At 39.6% G+C, this 26,272-nt stretch overlaps 1 protein-coding gene across 1 annotated transcript in view; it reads right to left on the bottom strand.

Annotated features, from left to right (window-relative positions):
* LOC126249334 (solute carrier family 35 member E3-like) overlaps nt 1–26,272 on the bottom strand; it is a 181,728-nt gene that overhangs the window by 106,255 nt on the left and 49,201 nt on the right. Inside the window, exons 3-4 of the mRNA XM_049950990.1 lie at nt 3,584–3,736; nt 3,423–3,505 (exon numbers count right to left, since the gene is read on the bottom strand). Of these exons, the coding sequence (XP_049806947.1) occupies nt 3,423–3,505; nt 3,584–3,736 (236 nt within the window). The remainder of the gene's footprint in view (nt 1–3,422; nt 3,506–3,583; nt 3,737–26,272) is intronic.

Here is a 26,272-nt window from a genome sequence, read left to right as displayed (position 1 = left end):
ATACTAAACTGTGTCATGGCTTGATGTGCTTGTTAAACTGTAGATCTTCTATCACTATCTAGATAAATCAGTTCAAAGGTCAAAGGAATACAAGGCCATATAAACTCCACTGTAACCATGCCCACTAAAATGCAGCCCTCTTCAAATAAACCTTCAAGATAAGGGCCACATTACTTTACTGAATCATTCATAACATATTAATATTAGACAGCACAAGCTCTTATTGCATTCATTTGCTTATCACAGATACACATCTGACATATGAAGGTAGTTCAAAAGTAAGATAGCAAGTCATCTGAGGAAATTTAAGAGGTGCTCAAAGTTACTTTTCTGCATAGTCACCATGGTTATCTAACCATTTGTTCCTTCAGTGAATCAATCGGTTAAAACCAACATAATGATTATAAGGAGACAGGTCTATTGACTGCATCAAGAGTGTTCTCATGCAGTCCAGTGAAAATGCCAGACCAAGCACAATGTAACTGAGGCCATAAGCTGCTGTGCATTACTTCACAGCAACATAACATCTTTTGGAAGCATTCCCAGTCGTTTCTTCCAAACTGCCTCTGCAACTTTTCTAGCATGACATTACAATTGACTTCGTTCATAGTCTCTCCATGCAAGAGCAAATCAGCCAGCAGCACACCCTGCATCACAAAAGACTTTTTTCTATAACTTCCTTCATGGATACCATTGTTCTGAACTTCTAATGGGGAGAACGATAAGGGGTGCCTCTATGACACCGGTGCTTTTTTGTCTATCACCCACTGTGATGATATGGTGCATGGATGAAACACCATGCCTGATACCACATGATGTACTGAAGAAACAACCACATTTGCTTGGTTTTATTGCCATATGGGGATTGCTATGTTACCCAGTGACAAAATGTCTTATGGCTGACCAATGTGTTGTGTATGATAGCTACTACACTGCCAACAGAGATGTTGAGTTGTTCTCCAATCTGCCTCACATATATGTAACAAATGCCTTCAATGTACCCTTCAACATGGCACATATGTTCATTTTATGTGGATGTGTTTGGCAGGCCTTACCTTCACCCATCTGTCCTCTCTTTATCAAACAATTTTACACTTCATACTTCAATCACTAACCATGCCTCAATCTTTACACCCTATTTCAGAGCACAATGGCACAGCTACATCCAGCATTAGAAAATGTTGACTGTCTCATTCACCCAGACTTGGAATTTAATTTGCATGGTGCATTTATACACCTCTGAGAGCTTCTGTTACCTTACTTATTCAACCACCCTTGTGCTAAGCTCTGGAAATTAAAAGTAAACTGCATCTGTGCTACACAGCATTAATTCATGAAGCCAATGAAGATCACTATTTAACATGCTGGGGATTCATCCACTGACATTGCAGTACATCTACTCTTTCATAAGACCAATAAGTAACAAAATACACTTCTCTAAAAGGAGCAACTACATCTATTCAGTGGACACTAACAATAACTGTTATTGTAATTTATTAAAGTCACTCACATTTAGGAAATGCATTTAAAATAGTGATTCAGGATTATTACCTGATTCAACTATTCTGACTTTTGTTTTCTGTGGTTTATTTTCAAATCATTTTAGATGAATGCTAGGATAGTCTTTAACTACAAGCAATGGGTATTATGTCCACACTTTCTGCTCATTATTAATAATTTGCAATAGATATCTTTTGCAGTCACAATGTTATTGTAACTAGTGTTGGGTTTAATGTGTTTAATTATTATTCACTTAATATATGAAAATGGGTCATGGTGTAGATGTCTGAACTAATGGTGAGACAAGACATTGTACATATAAACTGAAGAAAATAACATGTTTATAATTAATTTCTTGGCAACTACCATTATACTACACTCCTGGAAATTGAAATAAGAACACCGTGAATTCATTGTCCCAGGAAGGGGAAACTTTATTGACACATTCCTGGGGTCAGATACATCACATGATCACACTGACAGAACCACAGGCACATAGACACAGGCAACAGAGCATGCACAATGTCGGCACTAGTACAGTGTGTATCCACCTTTCGCAGCAATGCAGGCTGCTATTCTCCCATGGAGACGATCGTAGAGATGCTGGATGTAGTCCTGTGGAACGGCTTGCCATGCCATTTCCACCTGGCGCCTCAGTTGGACCAGCGTTCGTGCTGGACGTGCAGACCGCGTGAGACGACGCTTCATCCAGTCCCAAACATGCTCAATGGGGGACAGATCCGGAGATCTTGCTGGCCAGGGTAGTTGACTTACACCTTCTAGAGCACGTTGGGTGGCACGGGATACATGCGGACGTGCATTGTCCTGTTGGAGCAGCAAGTTCCCTTGCCGGTCTAGGAATGGTAGAACGATGGGTTCGATGACGGTTTGGATGTACCGTGCACTATTCAGTGTCCCCTCGACGATCACCAGTGGTGTACGGCCAGTGTAGGAGATCGCTCCCCACACCATGATGCCGGGTGTTGGCCCTGTGTGCCTCGGTCGTATGCAGTCCTGATTGTGGCGCTCACCTGCACGGCGCCAAACACGCATACGACCATCATTGGCACCAAGGCAGAAGCGACTCTCATCGCTGAAGACGACACGTCTCCATTCGTCCCTCCATTCACGCCTGTCGCGTCACCACTGGAGGCGGGCTGCACGATGTTGGGGCGTGAGCGGAAGACGGCCTAACGGTGTGCGGGACCGTAGCCCAGCTTCATGGAGACGGTTGCGAATGGTCCTCGCCGATACCCCAGGAGCAACAGTGTCCCTAATTTGCTGGGAAGTGGCGGTGCGGTCCCCTACGGCACTGCGTAGGATCCTACGATCTTGGCGTGCATCCGTGCGTCGCTGCGGTCCGGTCCCAGGTCGACGGGCACGTGCACCTTCCGCCGACCACTGGCGACAACATCGATGACTGTGGAGACCTCATGCCCCACGTGTTGAGCAATTCGGCGGTACGTCCACCCGGCCTCCCGCATGCCCACTATACGCCCTCGCTCAAAGTCCGTCAACTGCACATACGGTTCACGTCCACGCTGTCGCGGCATGCTACCAGTGTTAAAGACTGCGGTGGAGCTCCGTATGCCACGGCAAACTGGCTGACACTGACGGCGGCGGTGCACAAATGCTGCGCAGCTAGCGCCATTCGACGGCCAACACCGCGGTTCCTGGTGTGTCCGCTGTGCCGTGCGTGTGATCATTGCTTGTACAGCCCTCCCGCAGTGTCCGGAGCAAGTATGGTGGGTCTGACACACCGGTGTCAATGTGTTCTTTTTTCCATTTCCAGGAGTGTATATAGATCCCCATAATTTCAGGCAAGTAAAATATGGAAACTCTCATGCCATTAGAAGGAAAGGAAGCCAATGAAAAACAACATAGTTTTAAGCAAATGTATAATACACTTATATAAAGGATACGTCAGTGGTGAAGTGTTTCCAATGATCCAGTATATTGAGATGTTTACAAAAAAGGCAATGCAACATGATGCAAGTATCATGCACTGCAAAAGTGAAAAATAAACAATTAGAAATATAGCATTCAAAAAATAGTGTGCAACTGCAGAATTACAAATACTTACAACATCTGCAGTTCTCCAGTTGTGGGATATTGTGAACACTACTGGTTCAATGAATGGTAAAAGTATAAGTAGTATCAATGATGATATTGGAGCTTGGTAGTACAGAAGTTGCATAGGATCCACTTGCAAGTCCTGCTGCTTTTTACTGACAAGCTTGAAAAACAATACAGAACACTCATATAGACACACATTAAGGATTACTGTCATGAATATCATAAATTTATTTATTTGCATTTGCAAATAGAGAAGTTATTTTATAATGCTACTAAAATAGTTTGAAAATAAACCATACAACAGCTTCTGACAATTTTAACAAACTACTGATAAGGAAAGGCACTTCACTTGTTCTGGAGTGAAACAAACTAGAGGACAGTGGGTCATTTTCCTTTTGGCTTTCTTCATAAAATGTTAAATGCAACAATGTTCTTATATGGCATACAGTATGCGAATGTATGATGACAGCTATGAAATTGATTAATGTGGACAACATTACAAAGCACGAATGAATCAAGGATTTCACCAGCATGTGCATAGTACCAGTTTGAAAGACTGTAGACAGAAGTTACCCAAAATTGGCTAGGCTAACATCATATGAATACGCACATAACAGAATGGACAACATAAAAATGTCTACCAGGTAAACTGCCTTACTTAGAGACTACAAATTCAGCTTCATATAATTGTCTGCACTCACTACTCCACACAAGAATCAAAGCAACAGTCAATGAAATCATAAATGCTGAGATTTCACGGTCAAAAACCTATGAGAAATTTGGTCAATAATATAAAAAAATCAAATAATTCCCACAAATTAAATACCAAATTCATAAAGATGACAGAAATATCAAAGAAAAATGCTTTCTATCAGAACAAATGCAGGTTTTGATAAAGAAGTAGTTTTAAAGGCAAAATGCTGTTGAGTAAAAGTCTGAAAAGCCACATTTACAGGTTCTCCTACAGTTAATAATTTTTTGGTAACAGAAACTTTTTTGAAATCAAAGTCTAACAGCAAAATGTAGTTAAAAGAACCGAATTGGATATAAGGAAGTGGTTTGAAAACAAATTTAAAGATCTCCCAAAGTGTAGCCATGACCATTTTTCTGTTACTTTCACATGTCAAATGTTCATATGGCATGTGAAGTACATTGGAGATGGAGATTCAAAAGGGTCTGCAAACGTGTTGCAAAATATACCTTATGAAAAAACTGTAAAGAATGAAAAGCTAGAGCATTTCAGAAACATACAAAGGAGTCTGGGCACGCATACACACACACATAAACTGGTAAGGGATATGAGAGGGGAAAAGCTGTCTGATGACTAACATATAGTTGGTTGTGGTCATCTCACAAGGGAAGAAGTGGACAATCTATATCTAAACCTAAATCTTCATCTGCATCTACATCTACATACATACTCCACAAGACACCATATGGTGCTTGGTGGAGGGTCATTTTCTTTCCTGTTCCATTCTCAGATAGAGTGAAGGAAAAATGACTATCTATATGCCTCTGTAAAAGCCCTAATTTCTCTTATCTTGCCTTGTCTCTGTGGTCCTTACAAAAATGTACTTTGGAAGCAGTAGAATCATTCCACAATCAGTTTCAAATATTGGTTCCCTAAATTTTTTCAGTGATGTTCTTTGAGAAGAACCTCGTCTTTTCTCCAGGGATTCCCACTTGAGTTCCCAAAGCATTTCTGTAATACTTGTGTGTGTTTGAACATACCAGTAACAAATATAGCAGCCCACCTCTGAATTGCTTTGATTCTTTCATTCAGTCCAACTTGATGTGGTTCCCAAACACTGAGTAGTATTCAAGAATGTGTTGCACTAGTGTCCTATATCCTGTCTACATTATAGATGAACAACACTTCCCAATAAACTGAAATCAACCATTCACCTTTCTTACTACAATCCTTACTTGCTTGTTTGATTTCATATAAGTTTTCAATGTTAAGCCTAAATATTTAATTGACATGACTCCGTCAAGCAGCACACTACTAATGCTGTATTCCAACATTACAGGTTTGTTTTTCCTACTCATCTGCATTAACTTACATTTTCCTACATTTAAAGCTAGCTGCCATTCATCACATCAACTACAAATTTTATTTAAGTCATCTTGTATCTTCTTACAGTCACTGAACAATGACACCTCCCTGTATACCACAGCATCATCAACAAAGAGCTACAGATTGCTGCTCACCCTGTCCACCAGATCATTTATGTATATAGAAAATAATATCATTCCTGTCACACTTCTCTGGGGCAGTCCTGATGATACAGACTGAAGCTCTATAATGATTTAGCTATAAGACAAAATCAAGGTGCCACATGAGCCATAAGGAAAGCAGTTTTGACTACCTTCTTCTGCAGTGCTTCTGCAGATGACAGTCCACAGCATGGGCTTTGTGACACTACTATAGACTCATAGTGTGGATACATAAAAGTACTTGCAACTGCCATTTGCAGTATTGCAAGTAATTAAGCACATGTACAAGGACCTATGCCATAATAAACTACAGTCATGGTGCTGACATGGGAAGAAACAAAATGTGAATGACTGTTTTAACTATTTGATACTGGAATGTCTGCTGAAAACAGTGTTTGTTGGCTTCAACACAATGAGAGTTGGTTTGTTACATGCTCTAATACATTTTAATTATAGGACACTAAGCAGGAGTAGAGTTTTGCAATTGCTAAGCATATGTCTTGGGTTCAGTATGAGATAATCACTGGTGGTAACTGACACCATGACAATGGTCAAAGATGAAAAGTAGAAACCTGAGACAACTAAAGAGGCCAGAACAATTAGGAGAAACAAAAAAAGGAAGAGAGAGGATGAGAAATATCTAAAACAAGAGGAATATGCATCTGTAATGCAGTAGGGGCAACAGAGGTCAAGCATAGATATGAACTTTGAATTGAATTTCCCAACAACTGTATTTTCAGACAAATTTATTTTATTTACAAAAAACAATCTGAGCTATAAATCTGAATTTTTTGGGATGTTCAGGATATTATTTGGAGAAAAGTAGACTACAAACAGTAACATACTATCAACAGGAGAAAAACTACATACTGATTAATTACAAAATAGTAACCTTTACTTTCACCATCATATGTAAAAATTTCTAGCAGAAAAACTTGTGATTCATATCATAAGATTGTACTCTACTTTTGTACACAGACATGTTGTCAATGTGTACTTAAGGTTTCAGTCATCTAAGTAGAACAGTATTTCCAAACAGTATTTCTAAAATGGGCTGCTGTTGTGCCTTCCTATATAACCCATGTCAGTGACTTCAATGCTGTGCATACATATACCAAAGTTTACGCATCATAAACAGTGCCCACATTGAGCATCTGTAATCCTCTATCCACTGACATGTGTCTATTTTCTTTATGTTTTGTAGTTTTCATGCAGTCATCTCCTGAAACACTAGAGATGCTTATTGAAAACCATGTACTTATCCACAACAACTTCTTCTTAAATGGGAAGATGTACAACAAATTGATGTCTGCATAGTACCCTTATATCCCAACCTGTTCACATGCAGTCTGGAGTAAACTTTCCAAGTCATGCAAGACCTTAAACCATTTGTCTGGCTACATTTATTGATGGTATCTTCATGATCTGGACTAAGGACCAAGATACACTGTCCTCATTCCTCCATAGCCTTAAAACCTTCTCACCTATCCATTTCACATGGTCCTCTTCAGCATGGCATGCCAACTCTCTTAACGCTTGCTATCTTCTCTCCATTGGTTCTATAAAAACCTCCATCCATATAAGCCCCACTGACCAAGAAGAGTATCTCCACATTGATAGCTGCCAATAATTTCACTCTAAAACATATGTCCCTTAAAGAGTAGCCACCCACAGATAGTGGCATGTGCAGTGACAAGCAATCCTTTGCCCATTAAGCTGAAGGCATTAATAGGACCTTTACAGACAGGCACCACCCTTGGAGTTTCACAACCATGCACTATCCACCAACCTTAGTCCAGAAATTGATCTCTCATGCCATATATAAATGTTTCTGCAATTCCCCAATGAACTCCATAGACCTGTGGTGAGGAGCACCCTTTATCATCACCCAATACCAGCACTTGACCATGTCCTCTTACAAGTGCCCTCAAATGATGAACATCCTATGAAAAATTCTTCCTACCTCCCCCAAAGTTGTATTCCACCACCTAACCAAACTATGAAATATCTTGGTCCATCCTTGTGCCTTGGCTACTTACAACATATTGAAATACACTTCATATCCCTATGAAAATCCCATTTGGATGCCTGTCCTATGGACCCACTGAGCACATCTTTTCCTGTACTACAGCAGGCATATTCCACCTCATCAGAGGTTGTGAAAGTAGTTATGTCATAAGCCAAATCTGCTTTGACTTCTGCACAGCCTTTCACATAGGCATGAGTACCAATCAGCTACCCACTTGAACTAGTAGCCACCACCCAACTGTGCTCAAGAGCACAGTTGACCACCTAGTTGCTGAGCAGAATATGCTGGACTTCAACAATTGCTTCACAACCTGTGCAATGTACATTCCTCCAGCCTACACCAGTTTCTCTGAATGATATTGATAGGAACTATTCTTACAAAACACCCTCTGATCACACAATCCTGCTTTCAATCTCCATTTGCCCCTGTCCCAAACCAAAGTCCACCTCTGTCCCCGTGCCTCCCACTTCATTCCATTAATCCACATCCACTCTGCTCTATCTGCAGTCTCCCTCTTTCTCTGTTCCCTCCCTCCCTCCCCCCCTCCCTCTCTCACTCCCCTCCCCCCCCACCCCACCCCCCCTCTCTCTCTCTCTCTCTCTCTCTCTCTACGTGTGTGTATGTGTGTTTTACTCCTTCCATTTTTCATTATTTTTATTCCACCGAAGTCTTTCCACTAACGTTTACACAGTTCCATCTATAAGTACAGGGTGTCCGTAATTAATGTTCCAGTTTCAAAAAGCTGTAGAAAGGGAACCACTGCTCAGAATGATGTCAGATTTAGACAGCATATTGTTGACACAGAGGGGAACTTCATGGGGGGAAAATAACAGTAATCTTACGAACAGATGGTGCTGTAAGCATCAAAACATAAATGGGGTTAGCTAAAAATGACCATTGAATCGCAATATGATGGCTATGGTTTGAGCTGCATATTACACCATCCACACTGTTCAATGTGCATGACTGCACAATTTTGGTAGTCAAGAGTTGTGGCACTGTCAGTTAGATAAGCCCATCCACCATGGCAAGGTTGTACCATATCAGATGAGAAAATCACTTTTTAATTGTTCTGAGGCCAAAAATCACATAAAAAGCAAAATTACATCAGTTTTAATTGTCCTAGGGCAAAAAACTGCATAAAAAGCAAAATGACATCACTTTCTAACTTTTATGAGACTGGTTCATGACATGTTCGACATGCTGTCCACTGTTTTCTGCCACAACCTGAAATCAAGAAACAGCATGTTCTGCAACAGATCAGAGTGTCTTGTGGGTCACATTTAGAATCTGTTCTGCAATATGTGCCTTCATTTCAGCTACGTTCATAATTGCAGCATGGAACACAACATCTTTCATGTAACACCACAGCTAGGATTCACATGGATTAGATCAGGTGACCTGGACAGCCAGCATGTAGGGAAATGACAGCTGATAATTTTAGAATTCCCAAAATGCCTGTGCAGCAGCCACTTCACTGGCTGTCCAATGTGCAGACGAGTGACATCTTGCATAAAAATGATCCTAACAGCACATCTACACAGTTGGAGGCTTGAAATGATATTGATGCACAACAGATTCTCATAATGTTTAACGTTTCCACTGCCTATACTCTGCAATTTTGCATACTGATATGTACTTGGAGATGGAAATGGGCTTTGTCTATCCACACAACATTCCATGGTCATTCATTGTCCACTGCCTTGTGAGGAAGAAATTCAATAGTGAATGTTTGTCTTGCTGGCATGTCAGCAGAAAGCAACTCCTGAACATGGATGATTTTGTATGTACAGAAATGCAGGATGTTTCATAGGATTTTATGCACCATACTCACAGGCATGTCCAACATCCTGGCAGTTTTCTGCACACTTCATGTTTGCACACCACCACTTGTCCCCTCCTGCAGTGCTGTAGCTACATCTTCGACAGATGTTGGATCAACTGCTTTCCTCTCTCTGCCACACTGCACTTCAAAAAAACCTGCCTTTTCAAATTTTGTAATCGCTTTCTCCACACCCTTAGGAGACATTGGACTAATGCCTTTTCTCATATCTATTAGTGTCTCAAACTTCTGCAGGACTACAATCACACAGTCACTGTTCTTGTAAAAGAGCTTTACCAGCAGCATGTGATCCTTCATGGAGGTAGTCATGTTGGGCATCTCAGATGTAAATTGAGATACAATCATATACTGTGCATCTGTTGGTGTGCATATTCTGATGCCTACAGTGCAATCAAGTGGTCAAATTTTTATTTATTTATTTATTATTTTTATTGCATTTTATTTATTTATTTGTTGTTTTTTGTGATTTCTCCTTGTGACAATAACATGTTGTTCAAGTGTTTTGAAACTGGAACTTTTATTATGGACACCCTATAAAGTGATTTTAGTGGTCTTGTTTTGAGATTTACCAGATGAGATAGCCAAGGAATTCTCTCACTTTGTGTAAGGTTCAAGTATCTCTCTAAATCTTTTCAAAGTTAGAGAAGTTTCCTCTCTGGTACAAATCAACTAGATGAACAACAATTTGGCAATGAGTGTAACTGGTACTCACAGTATTCTCCATACAAAATGTAAAATCCATAATCTGACCCAAATATCCAGCACTCTATACATAAGCTGTACTTGATGGGATATAGTTGTACAACTGTCAAACCAACAGAAAACTGAAAGTTGTCCATATCTAGGTGACACTTCAACTTCGACTTTCATGTGGATGATACACAAACAATTGCAGGAAGGGTAACCTTAACATACTACCCTGAGACACATCACTTTGTGGATGACATTGTTGAAGATGTATACAAATCTAAAATATCCACTATTAAGGAAGATACACAATAGCAGAGTAGCTGTCTATATTATCTCATGTACAGATGAGACAGTGTTTCACCTTCAAGTCATGTTTTCTCAAGTTCAAGGAATAACTGCATCAGAAAAAATTTCTAGTTTATACCATCAGAATAATACACCTGTTGATTACCCACTCAAGAGACAGTTCCATGCAGTTGGTAAGAGTGACATTATGGTAAGCCCTTTGAGAGTTGCGATTCTTCTATATTTTCATGTGAGAATTCAGAAGACAAGGTAATATTATAACAAAGAAATGTTGTTACAAAAGTTGAGAAGAACTTCTTATCTATAGCTTCTCAACTGTACTGAAATGTGACTTTTGTCAGACACAATGTGTTATGTTACAAAAACTCTCTCCATAATAATAAAATACATATTTATGCATTTGTACTCTTTTTCTCAAAAATACTGCTGATGCAGATAGTATAAATTTAGGAATTATTTTCATGATTTTTCTTGCTTCTTCTTGTTTCTTGCGTTTGCTCTCATTATGAAGAAAGCTATAAAACTGTATATAAACAGTCTGTTTAAAAAAAATTATAGTGTCGTTCTTTTGTCATTATTTTTGATGACAAAATCACTACACAAGCACTGCTTACAATTCTATAGTGAATGTGAGGGGGAAGAGGAGGTACAGAGTGGTGTATGTTGTTAAGAAACCCATACGTGATTTGGTCTTTCAAATGGGTTCTCTGCATTTTGGTCCCTGGAATATAATGACAATAATTTTATTAATTCTTCAGTGTAACACAATGTAGTTCTGGTATAGCATGATTCTGACTACTTCTTATTTCAGGTAGCATTTCCAAATCTTGACTGAGTAAATCTGTGGGAGGGGAAAGTGAAGGAATACATTATTGAGATATTAATATTCAAAACTGTCAACTTATGTAGAATTAAGAGAATACACAAACAGCTGAAACTTGTACACAGGGATCCTCAGTTAAATACTTAAGACCGTATTTTCCACTCAGTGTCACAATTATTATTTTAACTGGATGGATGCCATCACTACCACCATCAGATAATGCTCATCTAATACCTGAATCTCGGTTGGACAGAAATAGAAAGCAAATCTCACTTAACCATTCATCCCAAAATTCACTTCAAGTGGACTTGGAAAGTCATGGAAAACCTAAATCATCCAGAGCAGATAAGAATTTTAAATTTGTTCCTTGCCTTAAGCAGTTAACCATCTCAATGAAACAGCACAAAAAGTTTAACAGTTTCAGGAAACTCAAATAAGTCAATAGTTCACTATGAATCCCACAATCATTCTTATGTAGTTGGTAAAGTGATATTTTGATCATTTCTGTGTTATTAATAGTCCTCCTTTGGTTTACCATGGCTTGATGGGATGGCAGCAAAACCATTCCTTTAGGCAGCCTGTGAAATTATCATCAGCATGTGACAAATCATGACCCACAAACAATGTAGAATACAACTCCCATGAAGAGGAAGTGCATGTGTAGCCATGAAAATTGTGAATATAAAATTCTCATCATGCCCCTACTTTATAAGCTGTTAGTAGTGGAAAGTAGCATCTTAGTTTACATTGGCAGTAATCCTAGGAAAATAGAGTAGCACTTCCCTGAAGACTATTCTTCTTAGGAAAGCACAGCTGTAAGAACACACTGCTATCTGACTGTATAATACTGTATTTTTCTTATGTACAATCTAGATTTCAGCTTCATCGCCACTGTTGAGTAGAAAGTTTAGACCACAAACATCATTTTGTTGTTCACTGTGTAGGATGACAAATACATAGTTCAACACATTTGTATGCGTGTATTAGTCATCCTGTACAGTGCACAACATAATGATGTTAATGGTCTAAGTGTACGCAATAATGGCATGAAAGACAAAATTTAGATTGTATAGAAGAATAATATATTGTCAGATGGTGGTTTATTCTTTCAAAACTACTTTATGCCTATGACTCAGCACCATCAAAAATGTTTTACAGCTGTAAGACTCACTATTAGTCAATTATAAGTACTGGCAGATTCTCCACATTACATGTCTATGTTGACAAATAGTTCATCCTGGATGTGTTTGTAATAATTCAACAATAGGTGATTTAGAAAGCAATTTCAAGTGATCAAAGTTCAAAACACCCAAGTTCAGCCACCATCTTGCACATGTGCCATACAAAGTTGTGATTTTTGTTATGAATATTTGTTGATTGCATTTAGTAATGAGTTGTGTGTGTATTTCAACAGGTTTATGCAGATACGATCTGAACTAGTTAGATTTTGGTAGTGACTCATGTTTTGCAACATGTGAAGAATGACAGTAGTAACAAATATGCAAGATTTATGACAATGATGACCCTGAATTAACTCACCTCATTGAGTTTCCCGTATTTTTGTTTTCCAGATTATGAACCATTAACACTAAGCTTTCTTCCCAAATCCCATGCCTTACTTCCTCTTTCTCTTTCTGCTCCATGGAATCTTCTCTGTTTCCTTCCAATCCATCTTATCTCCCCATTGTCATTATGATTATGGTTTTTCACACAATGTTATTAAAGTTTTCAGCAAGTTAATGTCTTTCACAGGTAATCTAAGATAGTTAAAAAACTTGAAGTGGTGGAGCTTCTGTTCTCTGCAATATATACTCAGCTACAAGAATATTATTTGATACTTAAAATGAGTGAAAAAAAATTTTTCTGGTAATGTTGAATTGAACTACTTGTGTTTCAGGCAATTATAGTCATTATTATGAGTCACACAAAAATATATATTTTTAAGTAAGCATTGTTTTTTGCTGTTTTATCTTTGATTTAAAGCCATCCAACCGACTTTAATAGCAATGGCCTTGCTTCAGTGGTTACACCGGTTCCCATCAGATCACTGAAGTGAAATGCTGTTGGGCATGGCTGGCACTTAGATGTGTAACCGTCTGGGCTGCCATGCACTGTTGCCACTTTTTGGGGAGCACTCAGCCTCGTAATACTAATTGAGGAGCTACTCGACTGAATAGTAGCAACTCTGGTCAAGTAAACGATCATAATGACCCCGGGAGAGCGATGTGCTGACCACACATCCCTCCTATCCGCATCCTCAGCTGAGGACGACATGGTGGTTGGATGGTTTCGATGGGCCACTTGTGGCCTGAAGACGGAGTGCTTTAACTGATCTTAATAATGATACTATGCTAAAATAATACATGACAGATGCTATGAATGCTATGTTTATTTAAATGTGAACACAGAAAAAGAAATAATCAGTCAGTTTCTGATAACACATAACAAATGAGTAAAATCCATATTGTACACCTACATCCATAACTGAAAACCACTGTGAAGTAGATGGCAGAGACTAGTTCCCATTGTATGAAAATTATGGTTTGTTCTCATTCAATTTGTGTATGTAGCACAGAAAGAATGATTACTGAAATGCTTCTGTGCACACAGTAATTATTTAAATCCTGCTTTCACAATCCCTTGGGAATGATTTGTGGAGGCTGTAATACATTCATGCATTGCTCACTTAATACTGGTTCTTGAAACTTAGTAAGTAGGCTCTCAAGGGATAGACCTTGTCTATCTTTTAAGTGTGTCACTTCAGATTTTTTAGCATTTCTGTGAAACTCTCCTGTGTGTGAAACAAATTCAAAGAGGTCAAGTCTATCTTTTGTCATTAGATCTAACATATTTCCATCATGTGTGCTCTTCCAAATTATCTGTTATAATCAGTTTTCAGAAAAATTACTTTTGTTTCAGAGGACGTCATATTATACCTACCACATACAAAACTGTAATTACCAGAAATGATTATTTGATAATTAAAGTCTCTCCCATAATGACAGTATGGCTGCAGAACATACATATTAGTGAGCTGGGGATTTCTCTAAAGTTTTTAGTTACATCTGAGGTAGGGTCTTATGTCAGTAAGAAGGACTCAATTGCAGTTTAAGTTTATGCTCATCCTTGATACTGAGCATTCCCAATCAATCTCACATGCAGCTTTAATTTCCACTTTCATGGCTTCAAATTTATTGTCTATTGTGATGAATGGTGGGCATGGTGGTCTACAGCATAGAGCGCTCGCCTCCACCCCTGGAGGTCGGCATTCAATCCCACGTCAGAGAGGGGAATTTTCCTTAGTCCAGTTTCTCCAGGATGGTCCCAGGTCCACTCAGCCTGCTATCAAATTGAGAAAAGGATATCTTTTCTGCAGGTAAAAGGCAACTGGAGCAATGGACTCACAACCCTCCCCCTCCTATGAAAGCCTGTCCTCTACCTGTGTCAGGCCTGAAGCTCATTCACAAGTTGAGCATCACAGACTTTAACTTCATTTTACCTTTTACTGTGATTAATACACCACTCCACTTCCCATTAACCTGTCCTTTTGACATACACATAGTTTCAAGCCAAATATATTACTCCTGTCAATTATGAGTTTTAGTCAGCTTTCAGTACCTAGTATAACATGGGCTACATTGCTTTTTAAGAGCATTTCAAACTTGAAACTCTGCGACTATGCTGCAAATGCTTCAGAAGTTGATCACTAGGATTTTAAGAGTCTCTAAAAAAAATGCTAGTGTACATCTCACACACCATCAGCCATCTACCTAGCAGTGTCTGGTATGTAGTAGGCCCTTCATACATTTGAGAGGGAGCCAACAGTTCTCAGCCCTGTGACACAAGTCAAGAAAACCACACCCTCAACACAGAACAAGGAGGCCACAATCACATCTGGGGACAATGCTACAGATTGTGAGCTCTATTGAAATTCCATGAGCAAGGCCGGTCTTCTCAATTTTCTCTCTCAGACACTTGAATGATCCAAATATGATATCAGAGCCTTGATGAAAGGCAGTGTTCATCCCAACATACACCACAGTCTGCAGCTGATTACGGCCTGCTCTCTCAATGATTGTGAGAACAGCTTATTCAAGACATTAAATGTGGCCCCTAGGCAAACAGATTGACAGCAGAATGTGATCCTTTTTACCCATTGCTGCCATTTGCCTAAGGGTTACCATTATTCCCTATATCTATAAATTGCCAACAATTAACAGACCTTTACCCTTTTGCATGTACTTCCCCAGCACATGACACAGCAGGGTTCCCTACAGGTGAAGTGTGTCAAATTGGCTCAGATATAATTGCAGATGGAGACAGGACCTCAAATCTGTTGGTAAGTGGGATGGGTACAGCACACTGAACTGTCCCTGATCTCTATCTTTCCTGTATAGAACCTGTACACTCATCACTTACAGTCTACTTGTCTAACCACGTAAGAGCTTACTGCAATTATGGGAAAACAGTTTTCCGAACAAGGTATTGCTACCTAATTTTCCAGAAGCTCATAACCATTGATGCACTACAAAATATATTATGCATAAAAATTGAAAGTTTCTACAAATTTTGTAGAATATACAATGAATCATGTAAATATGCACTGGTAATAGGAAGAACTTTGAACTTTAGTTGGTCAGAGGCAGAATAGTAAGAATATGTTAAAACTTTCATAGCAACATCTATTATGTGAGGTCAAATAATAAATACAAGGATCTAAATGGTTCATAGAGCTTCCTACCACCTGTTAAAATAAACTGAAAGCTTCCATATAAACTGAGGTCACCTCTCAGAACAAGTTTAAAACAATTCTCTAAACGTATGATGTAAGAATATTGATACTAAATGATAACCGCTCATTTCCAAGCTGTCTCCACAGAGGCAGCTCAGTATACTTGCCTTGTCTGAAAGGAGACAGGTCACTGCTTCAGAAGTACTTGGTTTCAATGAAGCATACATTATTAGCATACTTCACCAACTATTTAATCCATTGATACAAAATGATCTCAGTTTGTCAAAAGTGTTAAGTATCTTCAAAGCAAGTTCAACATGAAAATGAAAGAGGATCATATTTCCATTAGAAAGAACTAGGTAATAAAATCAGTTATTTAGTTTGTCAGTCAGCTAGTTACATGTTCCATGAATCATTTTGCATGAGAGAAACATTCTCAATTTGTTATCAAATTCCACTTTGCTGTCTGTCAGATTTTTGTATCACTGGGTAAGTGATTAAAAATTTTTGTTGCAGTGCTGTGCGTCTCTTCTTGTGCTCAAGGCAACATTAATGAAGAGCAATGACTGTCATTCTTCCATCTGGTATTGTAATTGTGTACCTCATTGTTCATTTTCAAATGCAGTGGATAATTTACAGGAAACTTCTTGAGAGAATAATTATACTGTGAAGCAGTTGTCTGAATGCCCAACTCCTTAAACAGATGTCTACAAGATGATTGCAGATGAGCAGCACATATTATTCTTACAGCACATTTTTACCCAATGAAGACTTTCTTTCTTAAAGATGAGTTACCCCAGAACATTATTCCATATGACATTATTGGATGAAAATATTCAAAATATGTCAACTTACTGATTTGTCTCTCCTGAAGATTTACAATGATTCTAAGCACAATGTGGCTGAACTAAGTTGTTTAGGAGTTCCAAATGTGTTTTTCCAATTTAAATTCTCATCAATATGGACACCAAAGAATTTTGAAGTTTCTGCCCTATTTATTATTTCCTCAGCATGTATCATTATCATTATCATTGGTGTAGTGTCTCTAGATGTGCAGAAATGAATATGTTGGGTCTTTTTAAAATTGAGAGTGAGACCATTCACAGAAAACCAGCCAATGATATTATTAAGAACTTTTTGTTCACTATTTCTTCTGTTTCTGTACATGTGCTTGGATTGATTACAACACTAGGTTCATCTGCAAAAAGAACTAATTCTGCTTGTTGTGTAATTGCTGGAATATTGTTTACCTATTTGAGGAACAGCAGTGGACTTATGATTAAACCTTGTGGAGCCCCATATGTGATTTCTCCCCAGTCAGAATAATGTCCTGGACTAGATTGCTTGAATTACTAAGTACAACATTTTGCATTCTTTTGGTCTGATATGACATTTTCCATTGGGTGACCATACCATCAATCCCATAAACTGTCAATTTATCTAGGAGAATACTGTGATTCAAATGATCAAATGCCTTGGAGAGGTCATAGAAAATAACAACCAGAGTTATATTATTATATAAAGCTTGTAAAATATGGTGAGTGAAGGTGTAAATGGCATTTCAATAGAGCATCCCTTCTGAAAGCCAAACTACGATTTGCTAAGAACACTGCTGTTGCTATGGTGAGGTACTATTCTAGAATACATCATCATCTCAAAAACATTGCAGAATGATGTCAGCAGTGAAACCGGTCAATAGTTATTTACATCTCTTTTATCACATTTCTTAAAGTGGTGTTTAACAATGGCATATGTGAGTCTCTGGTAAAATGCCTTGAGTTAGTGATGCATTCTGTATTTTACTCGTACATTCTTATGTGGGAACAAATCATTAGGTTTCAATTGGACTCACAATCAAAACCAGATAAGGATTTATTTTTGAGAGAATGTATAATTTTCTTAATTTCAGAAGGAGAAGTTGGTGATACAGTTGTACGAATAAATTTTATGAGAGTTACTTTTTCAAAATGTGATTTTTCTCTTGAATTGTTTGTCCTTATATTTTCTACTATATTTAGGAAATGATCATTCAATGTATTTGCTACATTTGAATAGCCATTTACAGCTATTCCATTCAGTTCAATAGTGATATTATCCTGTTCTGTGGCTGGTTGTCTAAGGACATCACACACATCCATGCCCGAGGCAGGATTCGAACCTGTGACCGTAGCGGTCACGCGGTTCCAAACTGAAGCGCCTAGAACCGCACGGCCACACTGGCCGGAAAGCTGCAATAGTGTAATCTTTTATATATAACTTAAAATAATATCTTCACAAAAATTTTTACTTTCATAGAGTGCTGGCTGTCAGTTGGGTGTTTAGCATATATTGATTGGTGACAAAGTTCCAACAATAAATGCTAAATGGCAAAATATAGTGCCAGTTTTCTTGTGCAACAGTTAGCGAACCTGTTTTGACTTGTACTTGTATATGAAAAGGTGTGTTAAAATCAGGTTGTGCAAAATCCACTAATATAATTCAACTGCAAAGTGATCAGTGTTCAAGTACATTATTTATGTTACTTAATTAATTCTCAAAACAGACTACTGATTAGTTTTTTCTTCACATATATTCACACATATATAAATCTGTCACTATACTACAGTTTCTGAGTTCATGTGCACAATTTCTCTGTTTTGGGATTACTTTGACCACTCGTCATTGTTACCTCAGGATTACAGCTACACAATCTATTAAACAACGTGCATGCCAATGACAGGTTGGAACTAAGGAATACATATATTAACCATCAGTATATATATGAAGGCTCATTTGTAATTTTTAACAAGCCTACAACTAAGAAAAACATATTTCAGTCAGATAGTGCTAAAATTGCAAGCTGTTGTGGTTAACGCACAACATATAATGTCAAATACCTCTGGAAACAAGGAATCAAGTTAGTTTGGCCACAAGTACCAGATATTGTATTGATAAATGAACAGATAAACTTATTTCTAACTGCAAAGGATGTTTTGAAATGAAAGATGGAGCTATGTGTGTGGTACTCCATTTTATTACCTTTCATAATATTTATAATTTTGATGATGGATCACACTGATTTATATACTGTACTAAATTTCTTCTTTTATGAGGCTTAATGAAGCACTTCAGAAAACTTTAGATCAATGTACACTCCTGGAAATTGAAATAAGAACACCGTGAATTCATTGTCCCAGGAAGGGGAAACTTTATTGACACATTCCTGGGGTCAGATACATCACATGATCACACTGACAGAACCACAGGCACATAGACACAGGCAACAGAGCATGCACAATGTCGGCACTAGTACAGTGTATATCTACCTTTCGCAGCAATGCAGGCTGCTATTCTCCCATGGAGACGATCGTAGAGATGCTGGATGTAGTCCTGTGGAACGGCTTGCCATGCCATTTCCACCTGGCGCCTCCGTTGGACCAGCGTTCGTGCTGGACGTGCAGACCGCATGAGACGACGCTTCATCCAGTCCCAAACATGCTCAATGGGGGACAGATCCGGAGATCTTGCTGGCCAGGGTAGTTGACTTACACCTTCTAGAGCACGTTGGGTGGCACGGGATACATGCGGACGTGCATTGTCCTGTTGGAACAGCAAGTTCCCTTGCCGGTCTAGGAATGGTAGAACGATGGGTTCGATGACGGTTTGGATGTACCGTGCACTATTCAGTGTCCCCTCGACGATCACCAGTGGTGTACGGCCAGTGTAGGAGATCGCTCCCCACACCATGATGCCGGGTGTTGGCCCTGTGTGCCTCGGTCGTATGCAGTCCTGATTGTGGCGCTCACCTGCACGGCGCCAAACACGCATACGACCATCATTGGCACCAAGGCAGAAGCGACTCTCATCGCTGAAGACGACACATCTCCATTCGTCCCTCCATTCACGCCTGTCGCGACACCACTGGAGGCGGGCTGCACGATGTTGGGGCGTGAGCGGAAGACGGCCTAACGGTGTGTGGGACCGTAGCTCAGCTTCATGGAGACGGTTGCGAATGGTCCTCGCCGATACCCCAGGAGCAACAGTGTCCCTAATTTGCTGGGAAGTGGCGGTGCGGTCCCCTACGACACTGCGTAGGATCCTACGGTCTTGGCGTGCATCCGTGCGTCGCTGCGGTCTGGTCCCAGGTCAACGGGCACGTGCACCTTCCGCCGACCACTGGCGACAACATCGATGTACTGTGGAGACCTCACGCCCCACGTGTTGAGCAATTCAGCGGTACGTCCACCCGGCCTCCCGCATGCCCACTATACGCCCTCGCTCAAAGTCCGTCAACTGCACATACGGTTCACGTCCACGCTGTCGCGGCATGCTACCAGTGTTAAAGACTGCGATGGAGCTCCGTATGCCACGGCAAACTGGCTGACACTGACGGCGGCGGTGCACAAATGCTGCGCAGCTAGCGCCATTCGACGGCCAACACCGCGGTTCCTGGTGTGTCCGCTGTGCCGTGCGTGTGATCATTGCTTGTACAGCCCTCTCGCAGTGTCCGGAGCAAGTATGGTGGGTCTGACACACCGGTGTCAATGTGTTCTTTTTTCCATTTCCAGGAGTGTATTTACAGCTGAGTGAGGTGGCACAGCAGTTAGCGCATTGGACTCACATTCAGGAGGATGATGGTTCAAACTTGTGTCAAATCCTCCAGGTTTAGGTTTCCTGTGATTTCCCTAAATCACTCTAGGCAAATGCTAGGATTGTTCCTTTGAAAGGGCATAACCAATTTCCTTCCCCATCCTTGACAACATTCGAGCTTGTGCTCTATCTCTAATGACCTCAATGTCGAGGGGATGTTTAGTCCAATCTTCCCTCCTTTAATGTATTTATTTCTGAGTGGTCAAAGTTTCATTGCATTTTTGAAATATTGACCACAAGTGGAATGGTTCCTGACAGTTGTCGTGGAAGTATAGGCTGATCAATGTATCCCCAAATACTTGCTATCTTTGACCACCTACATTTTTATCCAATACTTCCTCTGAAATATAGAAAATGTATTGCACTAAGTAGTATGTAATCCTTTCATACAAGCCCCCTACGTTCACTAACATAAATATTGCAGAAGTTGAAAAATAGCCATGATAATCACATTTGACTCTGAAAATCGGTCAAATTATATCTGGTTTATGGTACTTGGAATTTTGTCTCCTGAATGCATGCACTTGCCAACCATTCTGTCTCCTTTTAATTTCATTATCTGCTTCTATGCATTAAACTTATAGCTGGTATTATACGCACCGCAGTGCAGGACTAAATACTCCATTTTGTTAATTCAAGGATGAGATGATTTGTAGAAACTATATAATAACTTTTAGAAGCATTATTTATCATTTCCTTTATTGCTGCATGTCTATTAGGATTGGTTTTACTATTTCTGTCATATGAATAAATCACTGGTTCTCCTTGCTATACCTTTAAATACTAGAGGAGAAGAAACTGAATCAGGTCTGAACTTTCTGGGACTCCATGTATTATTTCATTCTCTCCGGCTCCCACAAATTGAATTACACAGCCCGACAGAAAAAGTGAAGCACCAAGAAGACACTGTCAGATGTGAATGTAGCTTTGTACACATACACATCACTGTTAGGTATCTACATGACATAAGTTGCAATTATCTCTGACAGGCAGAAAGGCCACCAGGATGCATTAGTGTTTAGTGTTGACAACAGGCCTAGTAGGGTATATAAAAAGTGTGAACAGTGCCAGTTGTAGAGCAATTGATGAAGGTCATACTTGTGTGACAGTGTCATCAGCAACTGGCAGAGTTTGAAAGGGACATTTGTGAGTCTCTATTTGGCTGGCTGGTTTTTGGGGCATTCAGATGTGATAGTGGCCCAATGTTAGGCTCCATGGGAACATAAGGACAGGCACACTCTTCGTCAACATTCCAGCCAACCATGTCTGATCACCACAAGGAAGGATTGCCACATTGTGCACCAAGCACATCGTAAGCCCTTCAGATCTGTGTGTGCTATCTGATAACTCCTGATGGACTCTTCTGCATCCTGTGTCATCCTGCAACATTGTTGCAGCTAGACTACATAACTACTGTCCTATGCATACACAGCTATTAACACTACAACACCAACAGCTGTGTTTGGAGTCATACATTGAGTGTTAAGTATGGGCTGCTAATGAGTGGTGTTACACTGTGATCAGCAATGAATCACAGTTCTGCACAACTCCCAATGACCATCATTGGTGAGTATGGTGGTGACTATGGAGAAGTCCCATTCTACCAAGAGAGATATTGCAGTGTTACTCCTGGTGTCATGCTGTGGTGAGCCATTGGGTATGACTTCAGATCACAGCTGGTAGGATTTAAGGAAACTCTGCCGGCACAATGGTATGTGACACACACACACACACACACACACACACACACACACACACACACACACACACACACACACAGATTACCTTTCATGTGACAATATTATGGCACAAATTTTCAACAACAAAATGCTTTTCCACACAACATGCATCTCTGTGAACTGTCTGTGTGATATGGAGGCTGTGACCAGCAGTATCTCCAGATCTGTCCATGATAGATCATTTTTTGGACCAGCTCAGACATCAACTCTGTCCCAGTGTCATTATCCAGGATATCAATAATCAGTTACAACAGTTGTAGGCCATTCTGCATCAGGAGAAGAGACAACAGCTGTTTTACACCCTTGCACCACAGTCAGTGCATGTATCCAAGCCAGAAGGGGTGCAGTGTCATGCTGCTAGGTGGGTTCATATTGCCACAGTTCTTTGCAGTTTGACTTAATTTTATAATCACTGAAATAACATCACATACTCTCTCAACTATTGAAGTTTCATTTTGTTTCCTTCTCCCCTTCTTGGTGCTTCACTTTTTTTGTCAGGCAATGTATTTGACACAACTGTCTATTCTTTAGTTAAATTTCATGACATATATAGTTCAATGTCTTGAGCAGATCACAAGAAATACCAGCTGGTGGTATTTCATAATTTAATTCTTGTAATGTATGGTGAATAAATCTGTAAATGATGCACTGTTGTGCAACTCTTTTGAAACATAAAGTAAGAATTACTACATACATTCTAATTAATACTATGGTGTGCACAACCTCTCAAAAGTTTTAGAAAATTGGGTCTACCATTACTGATGCCTCTTATGTTACTTTTCTTACATCTGGGATTGATATTTGCAAAAAGGCTTCTACAAAGTCATGCAATACACTTTAATGCATTAACTATGATTGATAATTGCCAAGTACTCTATTAGAAATATCACCAACAGTATGAGCTATTATTTTACGAAACTTTTATGTAGGCTGCCTGCAACCTGAAGGTTGGTTACTAGGCATGGTCCTGCTGGAGATGGTATGCCCTCACCTTTGTGTGACCTGTAAATGTACTGACCTGGCCAGTTATAAGAGGACCTAATGTGTAACGTAAATTCCCAACCATGGTGCAGTTTAGTATTTTTCACATTAACATTCCACTACCAGAGGTGAACGAAGTGATAAGTGACAGAAAAATCCTTGGACCAACAGGGGATCAAACCCCAGACTTTTGGACTTGTACACAGTCCAGTCACAATCATGTTACCACTATCTAGGTTTGACAGCACCAAGCAATAACCCTAACAGAAGGCAGGTGGAGCTAGCAGTGGAGGATAAATAAAATGTTTCTGGGCATACAGAAAACAATGCAGTCATTGCTGTAATGCAGAAATGTAGCAATTTACCTGATGCTCAAAAGGGTATGATCACTGGCTTTTGGGTTTACACTGGAAGCATTTCCAAAATGGCTAAGTTTGTTAACTGTTTGCATCCCACTGAGCTGTGTGAGAATGGCAAAATGGCTTTATCCAGAACTGGTGCTGAGGGAACTGTGGTGTACCACCGGCCATAGATGGTAGTATTGAATGATGGCTGAGGAGATGTGTGCAGGTGAATCAACGCGCATCTGTCAAGCAACTGACCACCCAGATGAACCAAGGGGCTACCGACAGTGTCTCCTCAATGACCATTCAGTTAACAGTGCCTCCTATCGGCCTCCGCATCAGATGCATGGTTCATGCACCTATGCTGACTGCCGTTCATTGATGACAAAAGCTGGAATCTGCATGCCAGTACTGCAACTTGACATCCTGTGAGTGGTAACAGGTGGCCTCCTCAGATGACAGACAGCTGTTGGTATGTACAGCGTGAAACCCCTGAAAACAGATACCCTACAACAATTGTTGGAAGTATCCAGATCAAAGAAAGGAGCATTATGGTCTGGGAAATGTTTTCATGGCATTCTCTGGGTAATTGCAAAATTCTGGAAAACACAATGGATCAACACAAGTACACATCTGTCCTTCAGGACCATGTCCACCCTTTCAAATGGTTTGTGTTCACTCAGCACAATGGCATCTACCAGCAGGACAATGCAATGTGTCACAGAACTCAGAGTGTACATGTGTGGTCTGAAGAGCACCAGGATGAGTTTATCGTACTCCCCTGGTCATCAAACGCCCAGGATTTAAACCCAGTTGAGAATCTGTGGGACCATCTTGATCAGGCTGTTTGCACCATGGATCCTCAACCAAGAAACCATGCACAGCTGGCCACGGCACTGGAGTCGGCTTGATTCCACATAGCTCTTGGTACCTTCCAGAACCTCATTGACTCTCTTCCTGCACTTCTTGTGGCAGTCCATGCTGCAGAAGGTGGTTAGCCAGGCTTTTGATGGGTGCTCACATTAATGTGACTGGAGAGTGTAGTATGACAAAGAACAATAATTAAATTTCATTAACTTTTTTCGGTATTCCATCTTGCTATTACTTTTGGGGTGCAGGACCCTATTTCCTCTGCTACCCTTAAGAAATGACTGTTAAAAATGCTTGGTAAGTGAACTACCATTTAGTTTTTCCATGCTATTTCACAACTGTCTTTAGCAGAAAAAAGGGTGCACAATGCTGTGACCAAATTTTTTGATCACTTACCTTGTGATCAGACAACATACAGAAAAGTAAAATTTGAAAACAAACTGGGAAGGTTCTTTCTTGACAACTCCTCCTACCCTGTAAAAGAATTTCTGTTACTCTAATGTGTAAAAGGCGGTAGGTAGGACTCATCATCCCACATCTGTATATTAAAAAGAAAAACTTGTAAATGGTCAGCATGTTGTCATATTTAGAAATTAATTTGTGATGTGAATGTAAAATGATTTGCTCCACATCATTACGAATTATTGTGTAAATAATCCATGGAACATCAGACTAATTAGTGATATTATTTGCTCATTTGCTAGTTGTTGTGTCCCACTTCACAGGCTTCACTGAATTTACAAAATAAAAATTAAGGACTTTTAAGCACCTTTTCTTTACTGACAATAATTGCATTCAATGCTGTAGTGAGGTCAAGACTAAAATAAATATGCACAAATAGATGATAACTTCAATATAGTATCACTATAATAAAATTCAACTTAAAAGAAATAAGGCAAATTCTTTAAAAACTTGCCAACAATATCCTTCATTGCACATCTGCTTGATCTTCAATAAGTGTTTTTCTTACTAAAGCAGCTGAAGTAAGTATATCACCAAGAGTGGGCATTTGCCAGCAGGGGCAGTGACTGTTCTAAGTTTTTGAAAACAGCCACGAGTTGCACTTTGAATTTTTTATTGACGAGTTTCACTCTCCAAATGAACAAGAGCATCATAAGAATATACACTGCAAAATATACAAATTGACACAATACAAATAACTTACACTGACATTACGTAAAGTACATTTTCTGTAGTTTTAAATTATCTTTGGACAGGCTATACCATGAACATTACAAGTACTGTTGTACAGTCAATTTTATCTTTGGCACCTTTGTCAATGCCATCATTTACTACTGTAACTTAAACGTACTTCAAACATAAGTTTATGTACTGAAGTGCAACCAGATTAATCTTTTGAGCTGTCAGCCACCTATCTTTAATGCCGTCAGTCAATTTTAAACATGTCACCATACTGGAAGTAGAAAATGTACTTTATATAATGCCAATGTTAAGTTTTCCTTATTGTCTCAATTTGTATCTTTTAGAGTGTA

The sequence above is a fragment of the Schistocerca nitens genome, chromosome 3 (assembly GCF_023898315.1).
Source record: "Schistocerca nitens isolate TAMUIC-IGC-003100 chromosome 3, iqSchNite1.1, whole genome shotgun sequence".
Lineage (NCBI taxonomy): Eukaryota > Metazoa > Arthropoda > Insecta > Orthoptera > Acrididae > Schistocerca > Schistocerca nitens.
This window is presented reverse-complemented; position numbering and strand designations above follow the sequence as displayed.